We start from the raw sequence: 23,626 nt of genomic DNA, 5'->3' as shown, positions 1-23,626 counted from the left end.
AAATGATGAGCTGATGTAGAATTATATGTGCCAGGAAATTTAAAGAAAGAATTAACCATGCTCATGAAAGATGAGCTTCATTTAACAGCAACAATTTTGAACCATGAAATTAATGGAACATAATCTCAGATGTTTGAAAAAAGGGGGAGGCTTCTATGTCGCACTTGTTAGTGTTGGTTTGGGTAAAAATATAAAACTAAATAAAAAGGCATGAAAAAGTAGCATAAAAACTCACACACCCACACACACACCCAAAATACATGCACGCACACACAAATACACACACAGGCACGCACACACACACAGGCCACCCATTTTTGTGCTATGACAGATGTGGCCATTGGCTGTGATGGTTAATCCAGAATGCTGGGTTTGATACAAGAAGGATTTAGCCATAACCATGATACTAACATCTGTCAGGATACTGTTTTGTAGCTTCCCAAACTTAGACGGAACAAAAGCGGAATAATTTTTGTGCTGACGAAGTGTTAAAGACCAAAGAAAACACAGTTAATCGAGCCTGAGGTAAGTGTGTGAGGAATTAAACACTGAAGCTTCATGGCCTAGAAATGAGGCTGGGTAGTTGCCTTCATCGCAGCTTATGTAACATGTTTTCTGCACAGCCTTGATTCCCAATGCTTGTATCATATGACATAAATGTTTCGCATTTAACATTAAAAATAACAAATAACATCTTTATGAACTGAAGAAGGGAGGGAGACAATTTTATGATTGCATTTCTATTGTTGGTAATATTAATTATTCTCTGTTAATGGTATCGCAACTACTTCCTCACTTGATATCCAAGATACTAAGCCTGATACTAATTTATTAGATATTTATTTATTTTGTAAGTTTTCCTTTTTTGATAAAGCTACACAGGCTGAATTGAGTATAGCAAGAAAAATTCAGATGATGACAATTCATTCTTAATGACTGTTGAAAGAAATTAGGTTAGCAAAAGGCAGAATACGAGCCAGACACCAAATCAAATATTACTAAATGCAAGTATGTATCTGTAATATAACTTGAGTAAAATGAAGTTTCAGAAGTGCTATTTATAGCATACTGCCGGTGTTACTGTCACTTTATCTAACGACCAATCATCTTTATCAGTCAAACTGTAACAAGAATTTGTATTTCAAAATTACACTTGGTACAGGTGGTGTTTATCTTAAGAGCATAAATATTTCCGGTAAGTCTTATACACTACTAGAGATATTAAGTACCATACAATTAAGTTTTATTATTATAAAACACTGATCAAATATGGGACTTCAGCATATGGTAAGACCCACTGTAAGTAGCCTTTGTTGGGTGTGAACTGAGTAGAGGACACAAGGTAAACAGTGTTGTGGAGCACTTGAGTAAAAATGTCATATATTTCAAAGTGACAGTGAATTATTGTATTGGGTTTGTTTGATTGTTTGTTTGTTTAGCTATGTAGAGCAATCGTCCTTGAACCCAACATTCCCGATGTGGTTCTCAGTTCTTCCTAGCCTATTGAAGTGTTGCTGAGCAAGACACTGAACCCCTAACTGCTCCCCTGGCACCGCTAGATGGCAGCCAACAGCTCATGGTTCGTACATGATGGGTTAAATACAAAGAGGAGTTTCCCACAAGGGATTAATAAAATAAAAAAATGAAATCACTAATACCTTGATAGGAAAGCATGACAATGTGTCTTTCCTGTAATATTTCTTAGAACTAATTTTGACCCTTGCAAAGGAAAATGGCAATTATTGGAAAACATCAAAGGGTCATTATGCAGCATCCACAAAGGTGACTTAAGCTCATCTTTATTGTTAATATTCATGCTACTTTATTGTTAATATCCATGACCAACATTACATAACATTTCCCCAACAGTCACTTTTTCCACAAGAACTTAGGATAAGCTCAGACAAAAGGAAAATGCTTTCTGTGTGCTTTCCACTTTGAAGGCTTTTATTTGAATTGTTCATGTCACAAAATAATGTTCTGTGCATGGATTAATGGCAGGCCAGAGTAACCAAAGATTAATATTCAGCCACAAGTCTATCAATTCCAACAAGCTGCTAAAGATCCTAGTGAAGTGATGCAACTTGGTCGGCACTTCAGAAACTGCTCTGCAAGCAGCTATTTCTTTTCACCTCATTACGCTTAAAACTTACCGAGCATCGCCACAGTTTGACATGCTGCTGCATATCTAATAGGCATTTATTCAATTTGAAGAAACGCAGCGCTCATTCGCTCCATTATTCTTTGCTGTAGGATTTAAGTCAAACATGAATAATCCAATATGCGGTGAACAGAAGACACACACTGTGCGACTTTTATAACGAGAAAAACGTTACAATTTACTTAAATAGTTAAACTGGACTAATGCCATCATCTCTGTTTGGCTGATCCGTTGGGTCATTTCCTCTCCGTGGATTGGTGCCCCCTGTGTGTCTGAGTCACACTTTGGTCCTTAATGCTTGTCCCTGAGACATTTCAGATCCAACTTAGTGCTACATGACCTCAGACCTGCATACATTATTTTCAAGAGTGTACAATAATGTTTTGAGCCCATAAGTTTAAAAGAAAAAGATAAAAGATAAGCTGTGCCTGGATTTTTTTTCCCGATTAGAACCCGTCAAGCACGTGCACTATATGTTTGATGCACATTCTATAAAGTTAAAAAAGGGGCCCTCATTGTCATATTTGCTGTTTATTCAAGGATATCACTGGACTCACCAATGTTTTTGACCAAAAATGCATGTAAGGACAACCTTGTTTTTGTATTAACATATATTTTCATATTGCCTTTTTATTATGCAAGTCCATTCTGCAGAAACTGGCTACACATATACTGTAATTGAGTGTTTTTTTCACCATGCATACAAAAGCAAGCTCACTTCTGTTCTTTCTTAAAAGGCAAAGAGTATGCCTTTTAATGCATATGTATTGGTTTGAATCCAACCTTTGTCACTTGTGATTGCTTTGACTCCTATTTTTTTTTTTTTTTTTCTTGTTTGTTTTTTCAGAAAAGCAGGAGGTGGGATGACAATGTCGATTTTGATGTTACCCAAAAAGCACCTGCATTTAAGAGTTAAATTTTAGGTCAGAGAAGAGGAGTGTTTTTCTGCCTAAGCATTTGTGCCACCCGAGAATTGTCTGCGTGCTCTTCCATTCCTGCCCAAATTATAGGCTCCTAAGAGAGGCACCCCTGAGTTGTGCATGCTGAAAATATAGCTAAGCTTTGAGCCAGCTGTTATCAAGCAGTAATGCAATTTCTGGGAAAATGTTTCGGGAACAGTTCTTCCCAAGAAAGGTTTACGATCATCACAGTTACAGGTTGTAAGTTCACCATGTAGCTCACATTATGTGTCACTTTATTATTATATGTCACTTTCTGTTCATGCAAACAATTAGAAAATACACCCGTATCAAATCTTCTCAATGACACCAATTTTTTTCAGTATGATTTAGATCAAATGGTTTATTACATATATGAGCATCAAAGAAAAAGAAAATGCCATCCTTTTTTTTTTTATTTTTTTAACAGCAAAGTAACCACTCTTGTTTTTCAAGAAACAGCTGCTGATCCATGAGCCATGGGCAAGGTGGGGAGCAAAGTCTTTCGAGAGACCTCAGTTGACGGGCTTCAAGCGCAGGTAAATACGCCTCACATCGTTGCTGGGCTGTGCAAATGCCAGCCAATGACACACAAAGACGAGAGAAAAAAAACGAGCATGCAAAGAGCACGCAATACAAACACATCTAAATGCATGTGTATCATCTGCTCTGAGAGCTTAAGGCATGCTGCAATTCAGGTTATTTACTTAATGTTCTAACATCATATGCCAACAGCAGGCGGATGCAATGAACAGATGACAACTTGTAATAATATTTTATTTTAGATTGTCTTCCATAAAACCGTAAATTAGTTTTATGGATGGTGAAGAGTTCAACTTACAGCTAGGGATGAATTTAAATGCCACAAAATGTTGTTTTTTTGTAAATCGGAGATTTGTGCCCTTAAACTGTAGAGGACTTTTTAACAGCCCAGAACAAAGGGGAGTATGTTATTTTTTTCTCACATTTTCTGAATGGCATCTAGAATTTTATATGTAGCATGAAAAAAATGTTTTTTTTTCCTAACAGATTTTGATTTTTTTTCCTTTTTATTTTTGTTTTTGGTCCATTAATGTTACCAAGGCGAGAAGGGAGTGAAGAATGAGGGAAGAAAACAAATAAATTGCAACCCACATTTCTATGTGGCTTGTTAAGTGTAGAAAGTGACCTTTTATTGAAAAAAAAAAATCAATATTTCAAGATATTTTTTTATTGTCCATTACTTTGGATGTTTTGAAATCCTCTTTAGAGCTATTTGACCCAGCATAACCCACTCATCCACCATTTTTGCAACGGAACACACATAGGGCCAGATATAATGCCAATCCAGACTGGACCTGCAGTTATACTTTGAAAGCTTGGATCTTCAGAGTCTTTGAGGCCAGTGAGTTTTTTTAGCATTGTTGTAGCAATACTGATTTTGATCATAAGAAGGCAAAGGGTTTCTACGGGGCTCTGCATCCTTACAGAGTTGAGAAATACTTGGTCTGTCCTGAAAACTTAAGGATAACAGAGAGCAAGAAAATGTGGCCTAGTTGGCCAGGTATTGAACCTTTAATACTGTGCAAGCATGCTTGACTTTATGTATTGCTGGTTTTTATTTAAAATAATCTTTTCCGTTGCCACTCTAGGTCATTGTGTACTGGAACACATAAACATGTGTTCCAGTACACAATGCTTAAAATGATTTTGATGGAGAAATACAGAGAATTTTTATTTCTTTTTTTTCCATCCTGACTGAGATACATCGTATCTTTCTAGGCGCGTGCGCATTATCCTATAAGTAACTGAGCCATTTGAAGCTCGAGGGTACACACAGTGACCTGCGACATTTTAGAAGAATTCCAAATGGGCTGGGACAGGGAAGACCAGGGATAAGTCCATCAGAGGGACAGCACACGTTCGATGTTTTGGAGATAAAGTCAAAGGTTAGAACTGCAACGCAGGAGTCCTAGAGGAAGACTGAAGATGAGATTAGTGGATGTAGTGACAGAGAACATGAAATTAGTTGACGTGAGAGAAATGGATAAAGAGAATAGGGTTCAATGGAGGTAGATCGTTTGCTCCCTGAAGGGAATAGCTGGATGAAAAAGTTGAAGAAATAAATGCTGGATCGATTAATTGTTGTAAGAAATTACCTTGATATTTTCTTGAAATGGCCCTCTAATTTCTTTGCAATTTCTTGCTTACTTCTTGCCAGCTTTATGTCTGATTTTATCCAAGTTTGAAAACGTGTGTGTGTGTGTGTGTGTGTGTGTGTGTGTGTGTGTGTGTGTGTGTGTGTGTGTGTGTGTGTGTGTGTGTGTGTGTGTGTGTGTGTGTGTGTGTGCATGTGGTTACAGCTAAGTGTATAAGTGTATGTGTGCCAGGGTGTCTGGCTAGGAACTAAATGTGTCTGCATGTGTGTGTGTGTGTGTGTGTGTGTCTGCGTGCGTGCGTGCGTGCGTGCGTGCGTGTGTGTGAGTGAGTGATTGAAAGAGAGAGAGAGAAGCTCCTGTCAAATACCATTCCCGCAGCTATCATAGGTTATGCAACATGGATCAGCCTGCTTTCACACTTAATTATACCACATTGCAGCACCAGAAATGTATCCATCCAAACACATTACTGCAGCTCGGACAAGCCATTAGTCTGTGATGAAAATTATAAAAGGATTGAATCACTGGATATCACAATTTTCATTCAACACATCCACAATATGAAGGGAATATCATGGTTTTTTTTTCCAATTTAGTAGCTCTATATTTTGTGAGACACTACCTTTCGAAGACATTTGATTAAGGTAATGGGTGAAATAACTATTTAATCCAGTTATTGAACTGAACATTCTAATAGTTAATAATAATTGTATTCGTCAAATAATAGTATTTTGAAATATTGGTGATGTGCATTAATCATTGTATCTACCACCAATGGGATAAATATCGCAGGCACCGCAGCCAGAGACACATGTACAGGAACAAGTCAAAAATGATAACGATTATAGGACAGGCAACAGGACATGCATTAAGAGAAGCAATATTGCAGTTTAATTGCAACACAACTATTTCTTAACTTGAGCTCTTGGCTGATTAAAGTTAAAAGCATTGTGTTATACCTGTCGGGATTGTACTCTACTCACGATTTCGATGGATTGTGTTTTTTGTGCATTTTGGATGTAATCCGTCACTGAGATCAGGGTATCTCATCTCTCAGTCCTGGTGTATAGATTCAGCCCCCTGAAATAATCACCCATTATTTGCACCACATTGCAACTCTGTTTAAACTCATGCTTTGGCTAAAAAGGCCCTTACTGTTACCCCATCTTAACTTCACATTGGCCGAGTTGGAGCCATCTTTGATAGTGGCTCCACAAGAAAAAACTGGACTGAAGTAAATTGATTCACAGGGATTAGGGATTAAGATTTCCCCGGCTGCTCTGGTGGAGTAAATCCAGGGATTATGATGTCAACAGTCCGAAGCTGCAGGAGAGAAAATTGAATCGTGGGAGATGGAGCGTCGATGGCCTGGGATTACAGTGCAGTCAGTGAAAAATCGGAGATGGAAGTCCATGTCTGTGCCTTTCTCCTTCTCAGGAAAATAGCAGTCGGACACCATTTACTGCCTTTGAATATAAACATTCTCTAAATGGTTGTACTAAAATGAAATGATGTTAAGGAGCTAGGTTAAGTGCTATGAAGATTGTTGTGTCTGGCATAATCTGTCTGGCTGGTGAAGCATCAGGTGGTGAGTACCAACTTGAAACTGTACCATGACCGTAGCAAAGAGATTGGGGTTGTTGCCTTAAAGGGAAACACTGCTAACCTGCCATGTTTTTATGTTCTTGTTTCTCTGTTTTGAAGCCAACTCCTGCCGTGGCTGCTTCCCCTGCTACAGTTAAATTCGAAGACCTCACAAAACCTAAGAGGATGAAGGTGAAATGGACTCAACTGGGGCTCGTGTTCTTCCTTGTCTTGTCCCTGGTGATGACCGGATGTTTCTTTTGGCAATATCAACTACCAAAAGTTCGGCCTGGTAAGATTTAAACAGAAGAAGTATCAATCTGCAGGTGATGGTCTTTCTAAAGTTCTGAAATATAGTAGTTGTTATGTTGCATGAATTGGGTATAACATTGGATTCTCCATTTCAGGTGAGTCTTTTTTGAGGGTTATGTAAGTCTTGCAATCATTGTACCTTTTTTTTTTTAAATATTGTATATCCTTTAGCAACCTTTTTGAAATAATTTTGGCATTGTATAAAATTAGTTCAAATTGGATATCTGGTATTCAAAAAAAGCACTTGAAACAAATTTTCTCACACTGACTGTCAAATTTCAGAAATGTATTCGTCCTAAAATGGGAAAAACAGAACTAGCAATGTGATATCCAGGGTGTTTTTTATGAAACCAATGGGTTTATATATTAAGTCTGTGTGATACCGATGCAAATACTCTAGTGAACCCGTGGGATTACAAGTTGGGATCTGTAAGATTACATTTGAAGCTGTGCTGACGGGGAATCGAAATGGGAATCGCAGATATAGTGATGGAGCTCCAACGGAAGGCAGACATATCATGCCGTATAAAAATGTGGACAGCCAGAACTCAGCAAGACATCCAAAGCAAAATTCAAATGCAACTTATGGATTATTTTCAATTTATGACTTATTTGCTGGCTGCATATAGTTTACCCAAACAGTCACACAAAATAATTGGAAAAAATTGGAAAAAAATCTAACATGCAACACGTTTACATTTTGTAAGTAAACTGTATCATGCATAATTGTGTTGCATATAATGTAATTCAGTAGCTGTTTGCTGACATTTTTAAAGTTAATGTTAATATGGTGATAGTAGCAGCTACCTTTCATGGAATCAGAAATGGCCCAGCACTCAACTGTTTTAATGTTGAATGAAACTATTTTCACATATTTCATGTATTTATGTATTTATTTATGTATTTCAAAAAGGCCACACATTTGCGGCATTAACAGTCGAATGTCAACAACAGTCTTGCTCTAGTAGCTCTCATGTACGTTCAACCCGAGTTTAAAGCATATGAGGTGAAATATTCACACTTTAAATCAAGGCTATGGGATTTTTTGCTGTCTTTTTGCATGTAAGCCAGTGAATTTCTGTCATTAAATGTGTCAGTTTGCAGCCCTTGCTGTATATTTTCCTTGATGGCTGATCTAACTCAGCAACAAAATTAAATTTGTACTCATAACTACCCTGAAACATAAAACAGTCTGTTCATTGTCATTTGACTAAGTTGACCTTCTTATCACGCCACAGTTCTTGTGTTTGCTCTGCGATTATCCACATCTCATTCACAATATGTCTCTGCCAACAATGTCTTTAAATTTTATTTACAACAAAAATTTGTTGTAAATAAATTTTACAAACAACATTCAACACTACTATCTATCAACTGGCAATCATTGAAGATGATTCTTGATTTCATGATCCAACTCTCATCAACATAACAAGCCATCGCAACTTAGACAAGCCCCCAACTCTGGCAGTTATGTATGGAAAACTCCCCACAGCCCCTTCAAACTTAAGAAGCCTCTGCGCTGAGAGGTAAGACATGAATAAATTCATGTCCAGTTGCCACGAAAAGATTTTGACTAGAATTTACTGTGATGACTGTGAACCTCCACAAAAATCATTGAAGACATGTGATCGAGCCTTCCTTATTTGTCAAAATAATTCCTTATATTGATACAAAATCAAAGCAGCTCAGCAGGTGTATTTGAGGCTATGTATTCAGAAAAATAATTTGTTCATGCAAATCACCACCAGTCCAAGCACTCAGACTCTGCATGAGTCAAGAAGAATTGTTAATTTTTCATGTCTTTTTTTTAGACGATGAAAAGGCAAAAATATGGCCTGAGGCAACTATGGAAAAAAAAAATCAAAATAATATACATGTCTTTAAAAGTTCACAGTGAGAACACAGCACATGTCTTTTGATCGCAGTTTGTACATCCTGTCAAATTGTGTTATAGAAGATCAGTGTGGGGCATCAGAGAGAATTACTGAAGGCCTACAGGCACATCTTATCATCTGGCTTTCATGCTGTCAATACATTATCCTATCAAATATCAAGTAGGAATTAAAAGGGCCTGTCCCCATGTGATTCCTTTTTTTTTCTTCTTTTTTCAATATGCATCTGGTGTTCAGATGACAGGATGGGTCACAATGCTAAAGCCGAGATGATGTGTCCTCGCTTCCCAGAGCCTCTCTCTCTCAAGCATCCAATCCCCAGCCTGAAAGAAGCCCTGGAGAAGGTAAGTGGAGGCCTTTGTTGTGCGCAGGTTTGAATCTGCAGTCATGTTTCCATCTTGCCAGCTCAGGTCTGCGGAAATTTTCAGCCTTGCTGCAGTTATCCTTCACACCAAACACCATTACAGCAGACAGAAGGAGATTAAAAATCAAATGGATGAGGAAGAAAGTATCCTGGCATCAGGTTGCACATGGAGCTGCATTGCTTACTACCTCTAGTTCATTTGCAAAAATACATCAACAGCTTTCTCTTATATGATATAAACAAATAGCCAGGGTTTGATCAAAATCTTTACGCAATATTTTCAACTTAAATTCAAGGCTCAGGTATGCTATATGTATTGATTTTTGCAGCATCTTTGCTTTGTCTGTTGTAAATAGAGATATGAAAGACAAATCAAAACCAAATCTCACCAAAAGTAATGGAATCAAAATAAACAAATATTTAATGGATTTTTTAGGTTCAATAAATCATCAACAAAGCCAAGATGGCAACACTTGTTTTTTTCCTATTTTCTGCCAACTCTTTTCAAAATTACGGACGGTACCATTTACATCGATAATTTAAAGCACCAAGATATACAGAACAAAGTGAACAAAAAAGTGCTGCTGTGGATTTTTACAGAGTATATTATAGAGTTTGAGAAAACTCTGGTACAGTCGTTACCATTTGTATTATGTTTCTCATTATATTTATATAAATGCTTATAAGTCATGCATGTCAGACACCCACTAGCTCATGGCCTTCTCAAAATAATGAAAGATTTCTCACGATAATTTGCATTTGTTGCAGGTCGATGTTTTACTTCGCCAGACCATCAATCCCATCAGTCTACCAGCTCTGTCAGCCATCGTGATCTTAAACGACACAGTTTTGTGGACTGGTAACTTTGGTAAAAGGAATGGTAGTGACCCACTCTCAGGACTCCCAAATGAGTACACAATCTACAGGTGGATCAATTGTAGTTTCTCTTATATCATTCTTATATCATTCTCATTTTTGTGGTTAGATTGTTTTAACTTTTATATCTTATTGAGATAGTGATATATTTATGGCATAGGACCTATCTTTGGTGCTCCATTAAGTTCTTCACAGTGGCAAATACTTGAAAGTGTTATTCCAGGGCATAGGAGTAAGAAAGTATTAAAGGGCACATGTCATAATTATCCATAACAATGAAAATTTCTATCTTGAATAACCCAGAATAGTATTTTAAAGGTGAACTAGTGCTTTCCTGTCTGTTCACTATAGGGAGCCTTGACCAATTACCAGATAGCACATTGCAAATACAATCTATTACCAAATGCGATCATCCAACTGCACATGTACACACACACACGCACGCATGCACTCACGTATGCACGCATGCGCACCAACCCCCTCACACACACAAGCACACAAAGAAAGGGCAATGCCAAAAAGAGGGCCCGATGAGCTATTCTAACAACATGACATTTAAAGGCCTAAGTGTAAAGATCTATGAACTTCTTTCCAGTAAATTGACATTTCACAGTTGAAATTATTTATTGGTGCTGAGCAATAAAAGTAATTATTCTGCATTTAAATCCTTTTTAAAGCAGGTTACAGTTTTTGTAGTTGGAGATATCAATCTATTACTAGTCAATTGCCTGAATTCCTGGTGGACTCAACAAAAATCTAAGTGAACAACATCCAAATTTCATCCATGGCCAAAAACTAGTATCGCATTTTCACAAGAAATAATTTAAAACTTTGTTCAGTTATTGTTATGCCTTGTAGACTTGCTCCAGCATTCAGTGTTTCCGGTGGAAAATAGGACAATCAGCTTTTGTTTTAGGCTTTAATGAGTTTCTTGTTTTGAATCATCCAAAGTTATTGTTTACCTGTAGGCATTAAAGACTGCTGGGAATACATTGTGGTTTTTCGGGAGAATTTCTAAAAGAAATTGCATAAATACTTGCCAAATGTACACATTGTAAGCAAAAACAAAATGTGCCAATTTAAAGACCTTGGTTTTTTTTCTGCCAGATGAAAAAAATCAATCTTGTTGCTTTATCATCTCTCATTCAGAATTGCCAGCCTCTCCAAAATCTTCCCAACGTTGATGCTGTACAAGCTATGGGAGGAAGGAAAGATCAGCTCCTTAGATGACCCGCTGGAGAAATATGTGGAGAATTTCACAATTAAAAATCCCATGGGCAAGACCAGAGACTCGGAGCTGAAATATGTTACTGATGGCCTGATATTCCTGGACAGTGGCGAAGTTCAGATCCGCTCCTCCTCAGTCACACTGCGCAGGATGGCCAGTCAGCTGTCTGGTACATTCATTTTATCAATAATATGTGGTGATATGGGGTAAAGGTTGGCAAACTTGTGAAATATTAACACATGTAGTGTGTATGTTTTCGTTTTTTTAATAAATTGTCCTCCTGTTCAAGAACACAAAACTGCCGATTACTAACTGAACAGCTAAATGACCAGAAGAGCTTTTCAGATGTGTTAGCCAATGAAGTAGCATTGTGACCTGATTCTCAAAGATATCATTGCTCAATACAACTTCTAATCAATATTTCCCAATTTTCACCTCCTCTATGAATTTCTCATGGATAATGTACTGTATGTCAGACACCCTCGGAACAAGCGATACTATTCATATATCATGAGGTAGCTCAACATATGGTTACTACATCGCCTGGTTGGGTCAGGAAAAGCAGGAGTTACATTAGTGAGTTAATGTAAAGAAGTTATCCAATGTGCAATACTTACCTATGTAATCTTATCCAATTATAAGGAAGGAGAACACCTGATGAATCATTACAAACAGACCAACTCATCTAAGTTTGTCATTCATATGACATCCAAGAAACACAACCCTAAAGTGAAGTATATATGTATCAGGAGAATGGAGTGTGTTTTTTGTGGTGGTAACGGTGAGAGTGAAAGAAATGCATAAATGTGATTAATTTGGTATATTTGTCATTTTTGTTTGTTTACATCTAAATGGGGGTGATTGAAGGCCTGCCCAGGAGACTCCGTGCTACAAGTCTGCTCTGGAAAGGAAAAACACAATCTGCAATCAATCTGCTACAAGATGATGTCCTTGTTGCTGACCCAGGCACCAGGTAACATCAGTTGCACTGTGAAATAATAAGTTTATTTTTTGACAATTTTTTTTGCTCTGATTAAATATTTATTTTCTGGCATTTTATGCAAATATGTATTGTCCTTTTGTAGTTTAAACTGTAAACTTGTAAGCACTGTGTCTAAATCTGCTGATGAAAAATTGCACATTTAAACTCAAAGCTAAATTATACATTTTTACATTTATCAAATACACATTTAAAATTTATTACTGTTTACAGACAGAATGCACCCTCATTTTGAAAGAATGTGCAGAAAGAGCCTGGGTTTGGTGCTTACAATTTAGGCCCTTTGAAATGAAATCAGAGAAAAATTAGAGAAACATTCCTTTCAAACGAGACAGATTCGATTAAAAACCAGCGCAGGCATTAAACACAGACGATCTCAAATCTACCACTCTAGACCTGGAAATTGCATTTTCATTTCCATTTCTTGTTTTCAGTAGCTCATGAATCATGGATGCCTATGCTGATAGGTCATTGACGTCCGCATGCAGTTAATTTGCTCCGGTCACTTTCTTGTAGTTTTATGGACAGTCAGACAGACTTCTGCATTTGAGTCACATTAGCATGGAGAAGAATTCATTAAAATATCCACCATTCATTTCCTTCGTCGTAGATGTCACTATAGCAACCTTGCATTCTCACTGCTGGCCCATGTGATGGCTGAGCGAATAGCAAACGTTGATTATCAGCGGTGGATAACAGACAACATCCTGGACCGTCTTGGGATGGAGGACACCAGCTTTGACATCATGCCTGGACTCCAGACGCAGATGGCTGTGGGAGTGTACTCCAATGGAAAACCAGCCCCACTCTATGACCTGGGCTGGTACCGGCCTTCGGGTCAGATGTTTTCCACAGTGGCAGACTTGGCTAAACTTGCCATGGTGCTTCTAGGTGCCTATCACCGCAAGCTTCTGGAGCCAGACTCCCTGAAGATTATGCTTACCCCGCTCTACAGGTGCGATAAGGACTACTTCGCCAATCGTACTGGTACGCCATGGGAGGTGAATGAGATGATGGGCTACGAGATGCTGCGGAAAGACGGCGATTTGGATGGCTATTCAGCGACTTTTTCCTTGGTGCCCAGACTGAAGCTCGGACTGGTGGTACTGATGGCCGGAAGCAGGTCTCAGAGCCAAGATGTGGTCAACCAGGCCTACAGCCACATAATCCCTGCCATAGAGAAGGCCTTCAGGGAGGCTAAGAAGCTACTCTCCGCACCCCCAAACCCAGAACCCTATATTGGCTTTTTCACCTATGGCAACATCACCTTCTATGAAATCAAAGCTGGATCAGATGGAATTCTCATTATGCAACAGTTTGGGCCTCAAATTGAAGAGCTGATCCCAGAGCAGTACCGGACCATAAAACTCAACTACCTGGTCGACCGGGTCTTCAGAGTGGTGTTTGAGAAAGAGTATCCTTGTGTTCTCAGAGTCGGCACGGCTTCGGTGTCACTCGAGGCCCAAGACGGACAGTTATTTAACTTCTATACCTATGATAAGCGAGGTTTGTCCCCTGGTTTTGACGCCCCTGGACTGAACACATACAATGTTGTCAGAATCACACGTAAGCCATCTTTCTCCAGCTGAACAGCTGTAATTCCACCAGAATGACACAGAATACTGTGTTGTTGAAATATGGACAGAGATGGTGCCAGATAAAGAAGAGAAATGACTGATAATTGCACCGAGCACAAAATGACTCCTGATATCCAGTGTCGGCACAGAAAATGAATTCACTTTTTGAAATACACATTATATATACTCAGTATATAAATGAGACTGTCCTCCTAAGTTGATCATGCCTGATCATTTGCATTGTGTTTTTCCTGCCTTCATCAATATTTCCTCACACGTCACCCCTGTTGTCATTATTGACATAAATGTTTACATTTGTTTAGTTTCAGTTCTTGGAAAATGACTGAAATTATGACTGAAAAATCTATTAACTTGTCTGTCCATTGAAACATTTAAGGCTTTGAATACAGGTACAGAAAATGTGTCATTTCCATGTTAATGGCAGGTGGCAGCTTTTCATTACAAACGTCCACAGCTTAATTTAATTAAATGTTGCTATTCAAAGAGACTTTGAAATGCTGTTTATGTCAACATCAATGCACTTTTTTGAAAAAACATTTAGGTTCCCAAACAACTTGTGATTTGGTTGATCTCAGTGGCACTTTAATAATATTGACAATGCAACAAAATAAGACAAAACAATATCTCAAGAACTGTAAACCCTATGATTGATGATTGCCTTGTCTGGAGCAGGCAGCCAGTCATAGGCCAGAGCAAATAGGTGGGATGGTTGTTTCTTCAGAATGTCAAGGGATTCAACCCTGACACATTCAAATGTTTGTCATGCAGAACAATGGGGAAAGAAAGTGCATGGAGAGGAGTAAATGTCAGAATAAACTTTTGATTGAATGCAGTCTCCCTGTCACCTCTGAAGCCAACTTTTCATTCAGTGAACAATAACTCTCCAATTCTAATATGACTGACCCCATTGCAAAATTTCTATTAACCTCTTCCATAGGCCCCTTTTTTGAATTCTTGATGTTTTTGTCACAAATTAAAACCACACTGATTTGCTGAACCCCTCTACTGTACATGCATGAGTAATAAACTTAAGCCTCAAATGATCTTGTGATCTTGTGAATCAGGCCTTCACACATGTTTAGAGATTTTGAGCAAGGCCAAACTTTGAGAGTTCTTGAAGGTAGAAAAAAAATACTGAGGGCATAGTTGAGGTGTCTGGGAGTGACAGGTGTGGTCTGAAGATATTTTTTAAAAGGTGGAAAGCGTATTTGGAGAGGCAGCTTAAAGGTGTCCAGAATGATTCTTTTGTTGCGTAATCCATACAAACAGAATTTAGTTCCTTTTTAAAACTCACAATTTATCGGTTTATCGGGTCGTTTCTGCCACGGTCAAAGGGGAATCCTCATTAGCGTGTTCAGAAATTGAATCATGTGTTGTATCTAATGTGGCTTCAGGTAAGACACCAGATCAGGATGTTTTTCAAACAAGAAACTTACATAATGCAATCACGATAATGAAAGAAACTCTGCAAAATTACATCGATATTTATTCATTACGGTTACAAAACATCAAACCTTGCAAAGCAATTACATTAGTTGAAAAATAAAGGCTACATTAGGACAGCATAAACATTCTTTTGCTTTTAAAATAAGAATTGCAAAACACCCTCATCAGCTTTGCAGCGGCAGTGAACAAATCAAATCATGGATTTGCTTGATGACTGGCAGTGTAAGAAGAGACAAGATTAGAAAAAGCTCTCATGAAACATTACATTCTTTTGTGCAAATGTCACTGAGAAATACATGTCCTTTTTTTTACTTACCAGCAAATCACACATGTGCAAAACAATAAAAAACAAACAAGCTTTGTGTTTGGAATTAATCCCACTGGCTTTGCCCTGCAAGCAAGGTATAAGACAGCAGGTGGGATATGCAGGCACTATTTGTCATTCAGAGTAAAGAAGTTTAATCCAACTTTATTTGCGCATTTATTTTGTATCTTCCTTCTCTGTGTTTGAAGTTTGCCTCTTTGCTACAATTTTAAGGACAAAGGTTAATATTAATTACTGTCAAGCTGGCACATCATTATTTGCTTTGGTCAGATTTCAAGAGATATACCAATATGAATTGATTGTCAAGGTGAAATTGTTCAAAAGGGAATACATCAAGTATTTCATATGACAAAATTGTGGGATAATGTGTAAACATTTGATGTCAAAACTTAGACTGCAAACCAGTGCTAAAATTTTCTCTGGTTTCACCATTTCAAGTTCATTTTTAGCACTTCTTGCTGACATTGCTATCATTTCCAGGGGGCCTCATGTCAGAATTTTCCCTATACTTCTACTTACTATGCTATCAACATCAATTTCAATCCCTGTTGCCAAATTTTGAAATTGTGAAGATCATGGAGACATATATGTATTTTAGAATAATTTGGAATTGGTATTTATTTAATTGTTCCAAAGCGTAAAAAAAAAATCAACCATATTCAGTTGACTCAGAAAAAGTTGTGTGTTATGTGCAGTTTCTTGTACAACATAGGCCTTTCACTTGTCCTAAAAAGCAACAAGACTGCGTAAAGGAAGTTCCCGTGAACTGAACTGTAATAATTTCAAGAAAGATAAACTTCTGCTCGATATCAGACTTAGATTTCTTATCTAGAATCAGTCATTAATCCCAAGTGTAGTCATTGCGAAAAAAGGCACCAACTCATCCTTCAAGATTACCATCTGGAATAGAGTTAAGTTCTCTGCATTACTAAAGTTCAATGAATTAATCCATAGGTCTATTCTACTCACAACTAAACACTAAATTTTAATTAAAATCAAATATTGTTTTTTTTTTCTTTTATTTCCTTTCTGGTTTGGAACCAGGTCAGATATCACCAGATTAGGAGTGGTATCAAAGTGAACACATTTTCATTACACTGTATATGTGTATGGTCATTGCTTGACATACAGTATCTGCTATGGTCTCACTGTGTTGTCAGGGAACAGCAGGAGACCCCTTATTGAACAGCACAGTCATTCCTGGCTGTCCTTTTGTTGTCAACGGATGACACATTTCACAGCAATTAAAGGGCGGTCTTCAAGGCCTCTGCTTCTTTTCTATCACATACATTTAAAAAAAAAAAAAACATTACGGTGTCAGATATTTCAAATTAAGATGTTCAGAAGCTGCCCTAGGTTTCATATGGTTGCCAACCTTTTTTTTTTTTTGCAATGCTGACATCAGCTTATCATGAATCTTGATGAAGCCTTTTGCTCCAGGCCTACAAAGTTGAGTGATGCCGCGAGTTTTCGGAGGAAAGAAAAAAAAAATGAACTAACCGACACCATTATACATTAAATGAGGATTTCACAAAAAAGAATTATGAGAGGCCGTTCTAGCAGTGTGCAGTCAAATTTCATCTTTGATTGTTACTGTATTATTACTGCATTCATATTAACAATACATTATTCACCACTGATGACCTACATTGACTCAATAATTTTTGCTGTTAATAAATCTTAGAACACTGTCTCTCTGCACGCACATGTAAGCATTGCTGTTTCTGTACGGCAAATCATATTAGGAGACAACAACGGGATGAAACCGCTGGAGTTCTTGACGTCAGCCTGTGCTCTTGAGCTTGACATGGAGGAATCTAGCAAAATCTTATGGACAGGAGGGGAGTCTCTGACCGAGCTGTTGTCCTCTGTCTGTGAGCACACAAGTTCTCGAAAACATTCCCGAAACCGCGTGGAGAGCAGGCTGTAGATTATGGGATTGACCGCAGAGCTGAGGTAGAAGAGGACGCCTGACAGGATATGGACGTACTGATAGATGTCGTGCATCATGTCGGTCCAGTGGCTGATGGAACTCCACAGGAGACGCTCAATGTGAAAGGGCATCCAGCAGACACCAAACACTGCCACCACGATTGCTTTGGGATTAAACATCAGAGAGAGAAAAAAAAGTTGATTTTAAAGGGTTTTAAGTAATTACATCCAGGCACTTCTACATTGTCAGCCCTACTTTCTAGAACCGGTAAACTACATGATTGTTCAACTCACTGCAAAATCTTGTCATATCTTGCAGCAGTATATCCCTCCTCAAATCCAATCAACCCCGTTGGGGAAAATGTAAGTCTACTATGATTCTGGTGATGATTGAGTTTGTCCCTGAAAAATATTTTTTCCTTGCAAAAAAACTTGCTTTCAGGGGTGATTGCTGAGTCTGTAAATGTGTAACGACATAATCTGATGCAAACTGAACAGCTGCAAATGGGCGCCTCATGCAGCAATAACAGAAATGGAGATAGAGAATAATATTTCATGTCAAAATCCCGGGATGACAACCGAGTATTTTACTCCCCGAAATTTTGTTCACAAACCAACTACTGCAATCGTTGAGTTTTAGGTTGCTAAATTGGAATTGGTTATAGCCATAGGAGAAATGACTTTCCACCAACTGACTTCAATTGACCACCAACATAAACTCAGACATCTCTCTCCTCATCGTATGTGTGATCTTTACTGTTAACGTCATTGGATTTCACCATTTTCAGTCAACGACCGCTTTATAAAAATAGGTTCTCATGACAACTGGATGAGCTGTTACATAAATCTTTATGGTAAATTGTAACATTATCAGATGTTGTAGGATTTCTTTGGATCAATGTAAGGGAATGCGGGGTTTGCATGTAAAGAAATAGGCATGATAGGCCATGATAATAGAAAAAGTGAAAAAGGGGACAGCTAAAAGGGGCAAATACTTTCAACACACAATAGTAGGTTGTTATCAAAGCATTTCAAAGGCTGCATCTTTATCCAATATCCAATATTGTGATGGTATGATGGTTGTGTCTTTTGCACAAGCGATATCAAGCAAGACAATGATGAGCACGCTCCCACTTCATTTGTAACCACTTTGAGTAGAAAGGCTAAATTTTAACCGCCTAAATGTCAACAGCCTCAAATGCATTGTTGGAAAATAGATAATGAATCAGTTGACTCTCCCTCTCTCTCTTTCCCTCTCTCTCAATCTCTCTCGCTCTTCAACGTATTGATTAACCTTCACTTCCTCCCCTTTTCCTTTCTAAAGGCATTACTGCAATGGGAAAAAAAAAAAAATGTTTTGTCTGTGAAAACTATGAAAACCAGGCAAGCCTAAACCAAAATAGGGTGCTTTATCTGTCTCCAGTCTGTTAAAAACTGAGATTTGTTGGAATTTCAACTGTCATCCCTTTGAGACATGAACAAGCACTTTCATTTTTGAAAGCTTAAACAGAAGGGGTGGAAAATATGATTGAATGCCTTAAGCAGCTCTTCTCCTTTGCCACCTGCATATATTTTAACATCCTAGCACCCAGTGATTAATTTTCACCTTTGTTTCAAAGGGCTGTTGGTTTTAATTAACATCGTTCAATAAACTTTATTCCAATTAAAAGTGCGTTATTGTAGATTCAGGGTTTATCAGATGTCATTTCCTGTGTATTTTGTTACATAAAAAAAGAAGAAACTTTCAAAATTGTATAGAGCTTAAAAGAAAATAAGCCCATCAGGTGTTTGTTAGACTACATTGTTACTCCCCTCTTAGCATGTTCTAATGAGATTTGTTTTTATTCAGTTTGATCCCTGCTCGCTCAGGCCGATGAATCTCTGAGTGCTGAAAAAAAATGCGATGTTGGATCATCGGGAAATGTTGGAAAAACAAATCTTTCAAACATCGATGCCATGCGTCCCCTTAAAAAAGTACATCAAATCTCATTAAGCCCTGAGAAAAAACATCCACATAAATAAGGTACCGGTTTAAATTTTTGTTCTTAAATTTGGTCTTTGGCATTAATCTCACGCTGTATATGGGATGTGTGTCAGTAGTCTGTTGTCGTCTTAGTTTGTCGGTGAAAGATAACAACTCACAGAGCATCTTGATGACCTGTCTCCTGCGGCCCTTCTCAGCACTGCTCTTCAGTCGAGTGCTGCTGCTGCAGTTTTTACCCGCCGTGTCGTTGCAATGCCGTCTTTCTTTGCCCAAATGAAGACCCATCAATAGGTACAGCACACTAATCACCATCATGGGCATGAAATAGAAGCAAACAGTGGTAACGTGCACCACCACATTATAGATCCACAGAGGCTTCAGCACAGTGCAAATGGCAGATTCCTCTAGTCTGTCGGGCAGGTAGAAGATACCATGGAGCAAAGTGTTAGGGATAGCGCAGATCATAGATACGATCCACACGATGGCAATGATGCGCTTGGCGTGGTGTTTGGTCGAGATGTAACGTGTTTTGAGCGGATGCACCACAGCGATGTACCTCTCCACACTGAGAGCTGTGACATTGAGGATTGAAGCAAAGCAAACAGTCTCAAAGAGGAAGGTTTTGAAGTAGCAGCCTCCTTCACCAAAGGGGAACGGGTAATTCTCCCACAAGTCATAAATCTCCAGTGGCATTCCAAACAAAAGTACAAGGAGGTCCGAGACAGACAAACTCACCAGGTAGAGATTGGTGGGGTTGCGCATCTTCTTGTGTTTCGCTATGACCGCACATGTGAGCAGGTTGCCGAACAGGCCAGTTAAAAAAATAACAAGGTATGCACTGGTCACGGGGAGGAAGAAGGGAGACCGCTTGGGACCCAGGATTTCAAGAAGGTTTATGTCAGCCAAGAGGTTGTTGGTGTTATTTCCAGTGACATTTATTGGCATGCTGGTATTATGAAACACTTTTGACATATTTGAAGCCGAGTTCTGAAAATTGAGTTCCATTTTGGTAAGGAAAATTGGAGGAAATTGGAGGGATGGAGACGGGGACAATGACATCGCCTTCTGTGCCAGTTTCTGTTTGTTCAGTATGTGGAGTCTGGCAAGAAAAAAAAGGAAACATAGTATGACAAAACAAACAAAAAAATGAAAGTAATGTGCTTTCAGACTTTTTAAAAACACAATTTAGGGAGAATAGATATGAATTCCATATCATTAGCACTTTTGTAAGCATGTTTTCCAACAGGACTGGATTGGGGCACTCGATTTAGAAAACACCTCCTCCTGATTCTGTGGTCACGTAAAAAATATTTAGTCAATTTTAACGATTGAGACTCCAGCAATTTACTTGAAACAGGAGGGACTGCTTTGCAGATTTTTTTTATTCTTCAATTGTTTAGAATGACTTTGCTGGAGGGGGTTTTCTCATAGATATTTCAAGATAACGTGTCAAGATAAATTTGGACAAAAACATTTATTTTTGTTTGTTTTTGCAAAGGGGGGGGGTGAAATGCCATCTGTAATTTCAGATACCTGATGGTATCTTACAAAAATCAAGTCTTACATAGATTTGTTAAAACACAGAGATATTCCATTTGTTATCATGTGAGTGTAAAAAAGTTTAAAAAAAAATCAACTACATTCGCAACAAATGTATTATTAAATGTTTTGGAGAAGCTCAAATACAGTAACATATTTGGTTTCAATTTTGTTTAATTGTCAAGATTGTGTCACAGAGGTAGAATGAACTTGGCATCCTGATGCAGATAATATACGCAGGGTGTGTTCTGGAAATTGAAATACTCTACGTTCAGTCTGATTCTGAATAATGAAAACACACTCAACATACTTTTTCAGCATGCAAGGTTCATGAATATTACACACAGGTTGATTTCAGAGTGCAGATTATTCCTCCGAGTGCTGTTCATTTTAACTCTGCATATGAAGAGTGGCTGCAGTCTGTTTCACATTCGTGGAAAAATAAATAGTGCCCTCTTGGGACTCGTGTTTTGTCGTTGATGATACGACTTTTTTGTGGGGGAAACACAAATTAGCGTATCTGAAATGTAATATTCCTCCCTCTGACCTGAGGAATATTGCTTTTAGTCCAACAGTAATGTGGTTGAAATTATTCTCATCAACTGGTGAGTGTTCTGGATAATTGAAATTACACGCACTGCTCCAATATGTCTAAATGACTTCTATCACAAGGTTAATAATGTTGCATCTCCTGTGTTCATTTTTATCCTGTGTTAAGGATAAAAGGCAAATGTAAAGCTTGCTTCTATATTGGGAGAATGTTATTCAAATTAAAATCTCAAAAGTTCTACATTAGATCAAATTGGTCTGTGATTAAATTGTTTTCTGGCAATGCTACATTTTCTTTTCTGTCAATTCGATTATTACATTGTCATTTGGTTTGATATCCATGAAAGCTTGAATTTTACAGCATGTATAAAACAAACAGTATATACAAAAATGTGCTAGGAATTATAAATAACTTTCAAAAGACACTCACCTTGATGCTGCTGCTGCTGATCATGCCTTATCTTGAAATACACTCTTTGAGTGATCATATTTGAAAATGATGAAACAAACATTGCAGATATAAAAAAATTAACAGAGGTAAAAACAATGTCAGGGGAAAGGTGGCCAGCGTGTCTCTTGCTGCTACAGGGCAGGAGTGTGACCAGAAGAAGGAGAAGGAGGAGAAGACGAAGAAGGCAGACAGGAGGGATGATGGTAACAAGGCTGCAGCCCCTTCCTCATGGAGAGGATACTGGTGAGATGCAGGAGAAAAGGAGGGAGGGAGGGGGGGCTGAAGGAAATCATGCATTTGTCAAATTTGTTTAGCCTTTACGGATCAAATTGCAAATGGGGATAGTCTGTATGCATAACACACATACATTGAAACACACATAGAACACATTGTTTTACATTATTTTAAGACTTAGATTGATAATGTCAAATATAATTTAAGGGATCGCTTGCAGCATTGAGAAAAAAAAGGAAAAAGGATGGTTTCCTGAGCATTAATAGGAATGCGAAGTTAATGTTTTGTCAAGACAGCCTTCATTTAACCATGAATTCAAACAACCAATCTTTACACTTCAATGAAGGTCACATATGATTGCACTGCAGGGAAAACATGGTTCAAATGCATGTTTTTTTCTTAAAACCTGAGGCAATGTCAACATAGGTGCATTTCTTGTCCATGTGTATTGAAAGCATATTGTTCAGACGGAAAATAACATGGTAAGGTCTGCATAAACATGTTTTCACAAGTCTGCATGCTATGATGTCTTTGCAGCATGATACTTCATAGTACCTCAACACACATTTCGACGTTTATAGATATTGCAGTTTTTCAAGATCTAACAGTCAAAGTAGGACGTATTTAATTATAAAGGTGTGATTATTTTAAAGATAGCAATTAATTAAACAAAAAAATATATGTCATGATTTAAGTTGTCACACCATTGGAATAACTGAACAAGATTTTGTATATTTCATATGGTATTTGTGCCACCATAGAGGGCCTGTCACAGCAGAGGGGTACAAAATATGTTAACTTAACATTTGACAAACACAATCAAAAGAAACAGGGAATTAAATTAAATTAAATTAAATTAAATTAAATTAAATTAAATTAAATTACATTAAATTAAATTAAATTAAATTAAATATAGAAAATATAAATAAATATATTAAATATAAATATGAAATGGATTTGGACCAGAAAATCCCGGGAAGGAATGTTGTCCCTCCAACTTATGGTTTAAATGTTCTGCATGCTTGAGCTCCAAATGGAGTAAGAACAACCAGAAAAAGAGTAACTGCAGTGTTCT

The 23,626-nt window shown here is 37.8% G+C and overlaps 2 protein-coding genes across 7 annotated transcripts; one reads left to right on the top strand and one right to left on the bottom strand.

Moving 5' to 3' along the window:
* Window positions 1-395: 395 nt before the first annotated feature.
* lactbl1b (lactamase, beta-like 1b) lies at window positions 396-15,395 on the top strand. 6 transcript variants are annotated; one of them, XM_086149980.1, is made up of 9 exons: window positions 399-525; window positions 1,490-1,579; window positions 3,562-3,638; window positions 6,942-7,113; window positions 9,263-9,369; window positions 10,158-10,315; window positions 11,415-11,662; window positions 12,361-12,466; window positions 13,104-15,395. In XM_086149980.1, the coding sequence occupies exons 3-9, from the start codon at window positions 3,579-3,581 to the stop codon at window positions 14,080-14,082; spliced, it is 1,830 nt and encodes a 609-aa protein (XP_086006106.1). In that variant the 5' UTR covers window positions 399-525; window positions 1,490-1,579; window positions 3,562-3,578; the 3' UTR covers window positions 14,083-15,395. The 6 variants fall into 6 exon arrangements, with proteins under 6 accessions (XP_086006105.1, XP_086006103.1, XP_086006106.1 ...); XM_086149978.1 differs by having other exon boundaries at window positions 3,556-3,638; XM_086149979.1 differs by lacking the exon at window positions 1,490-1,579 and having other exon boundaries at window positions 396-525.
* A 1,123-nt stretch (window positions 15,396-16,518) lies between these two features.
* Window positions 16,519-22,329, bottom strand: nmur3 (neuromedin U receptor 3). The gene is made up of 3 exons (XM_086149983.1): window positions 22,297-22,329; window positions 19,937-20,877; window positions 16,519-17,958 (listed from the first exon to the last, which is right to left on the bottom strand). The coding sequence occupies exons 2-3, from the start codon at window positions 20,835-20,837 to the stop codon at window positions 17,543-17,545; spliced, it is 1,317 nt and encodes a 438-aa protein (XP_086006109.1). The 5' UTR covers window positions 20,838-20,877; window positions 22,297-22,329; the 3' UTR covers window positions 16,519-17,542.
* Window positions 22,330-23,626: the final 1,297 nt, after the last annotated feature.

Source organism: Fistularia commersonii, chromosome 7 (assembly GCF_037954325.1).
Source record: "Fistularia commersonii isolate RoL2024-O1a breed Wild chromosome 7, RoL_Fcom_v1.0, whole genome shotgun sequence".
NCBI lineage: Eukaryota > Metazoa > Chordata > Actinopteri > Syngnathiformes > Fistulariidae > Fistularia > Fistularia commersonii.
This window is presented reverse-complemented; position numbering and strand designations above follow the sequence as displayed.

What these genes read in the sequence shown, in the direction of transcription:
- lactbl1b (XM_086149979.1), top strand. Translation starts at nt 3,579, where the DNA reads ATGGGCAAGGTGGGGAGCAAAGTCTTTCGAGAGACCTCAGTTGACGGG. An exon ending in ACTACCAAAAGTTCGGCCTG is followed by an intron (nt 7,114 to 9,262) that starts GTAAGATTTAAA and finishes TCTGGTGTTCAG; the next exon opens with ATGACAGGATGGGTCACAAT. An exon ending in AATGAGTACACAATCTACAG is followed by an intron (nt 10,316 to 11,414) that starts GTGGATCAATTG and finishes TCTCTCATTCAG; the next exon opens with AATTGCCAGCCTCTCCAAAA.
- nmur3 (XM_086149983.1), bottom strand. Translation starts at nt 20,837, where the DNA reads ATGTCATTGTCCCCGTCTCCATCCCTCCAATTTCCTCCAATTTTCCTT. An exon ending in ACAGGTCATCAAGATGCTCT is followed by an intron (nt 17,959 to 19,936) that starts GTGAGTTGTTAT and finishes TTAATCCCAAAG; the next exon opens with CAATCGTGGTGGCAGTGTTT.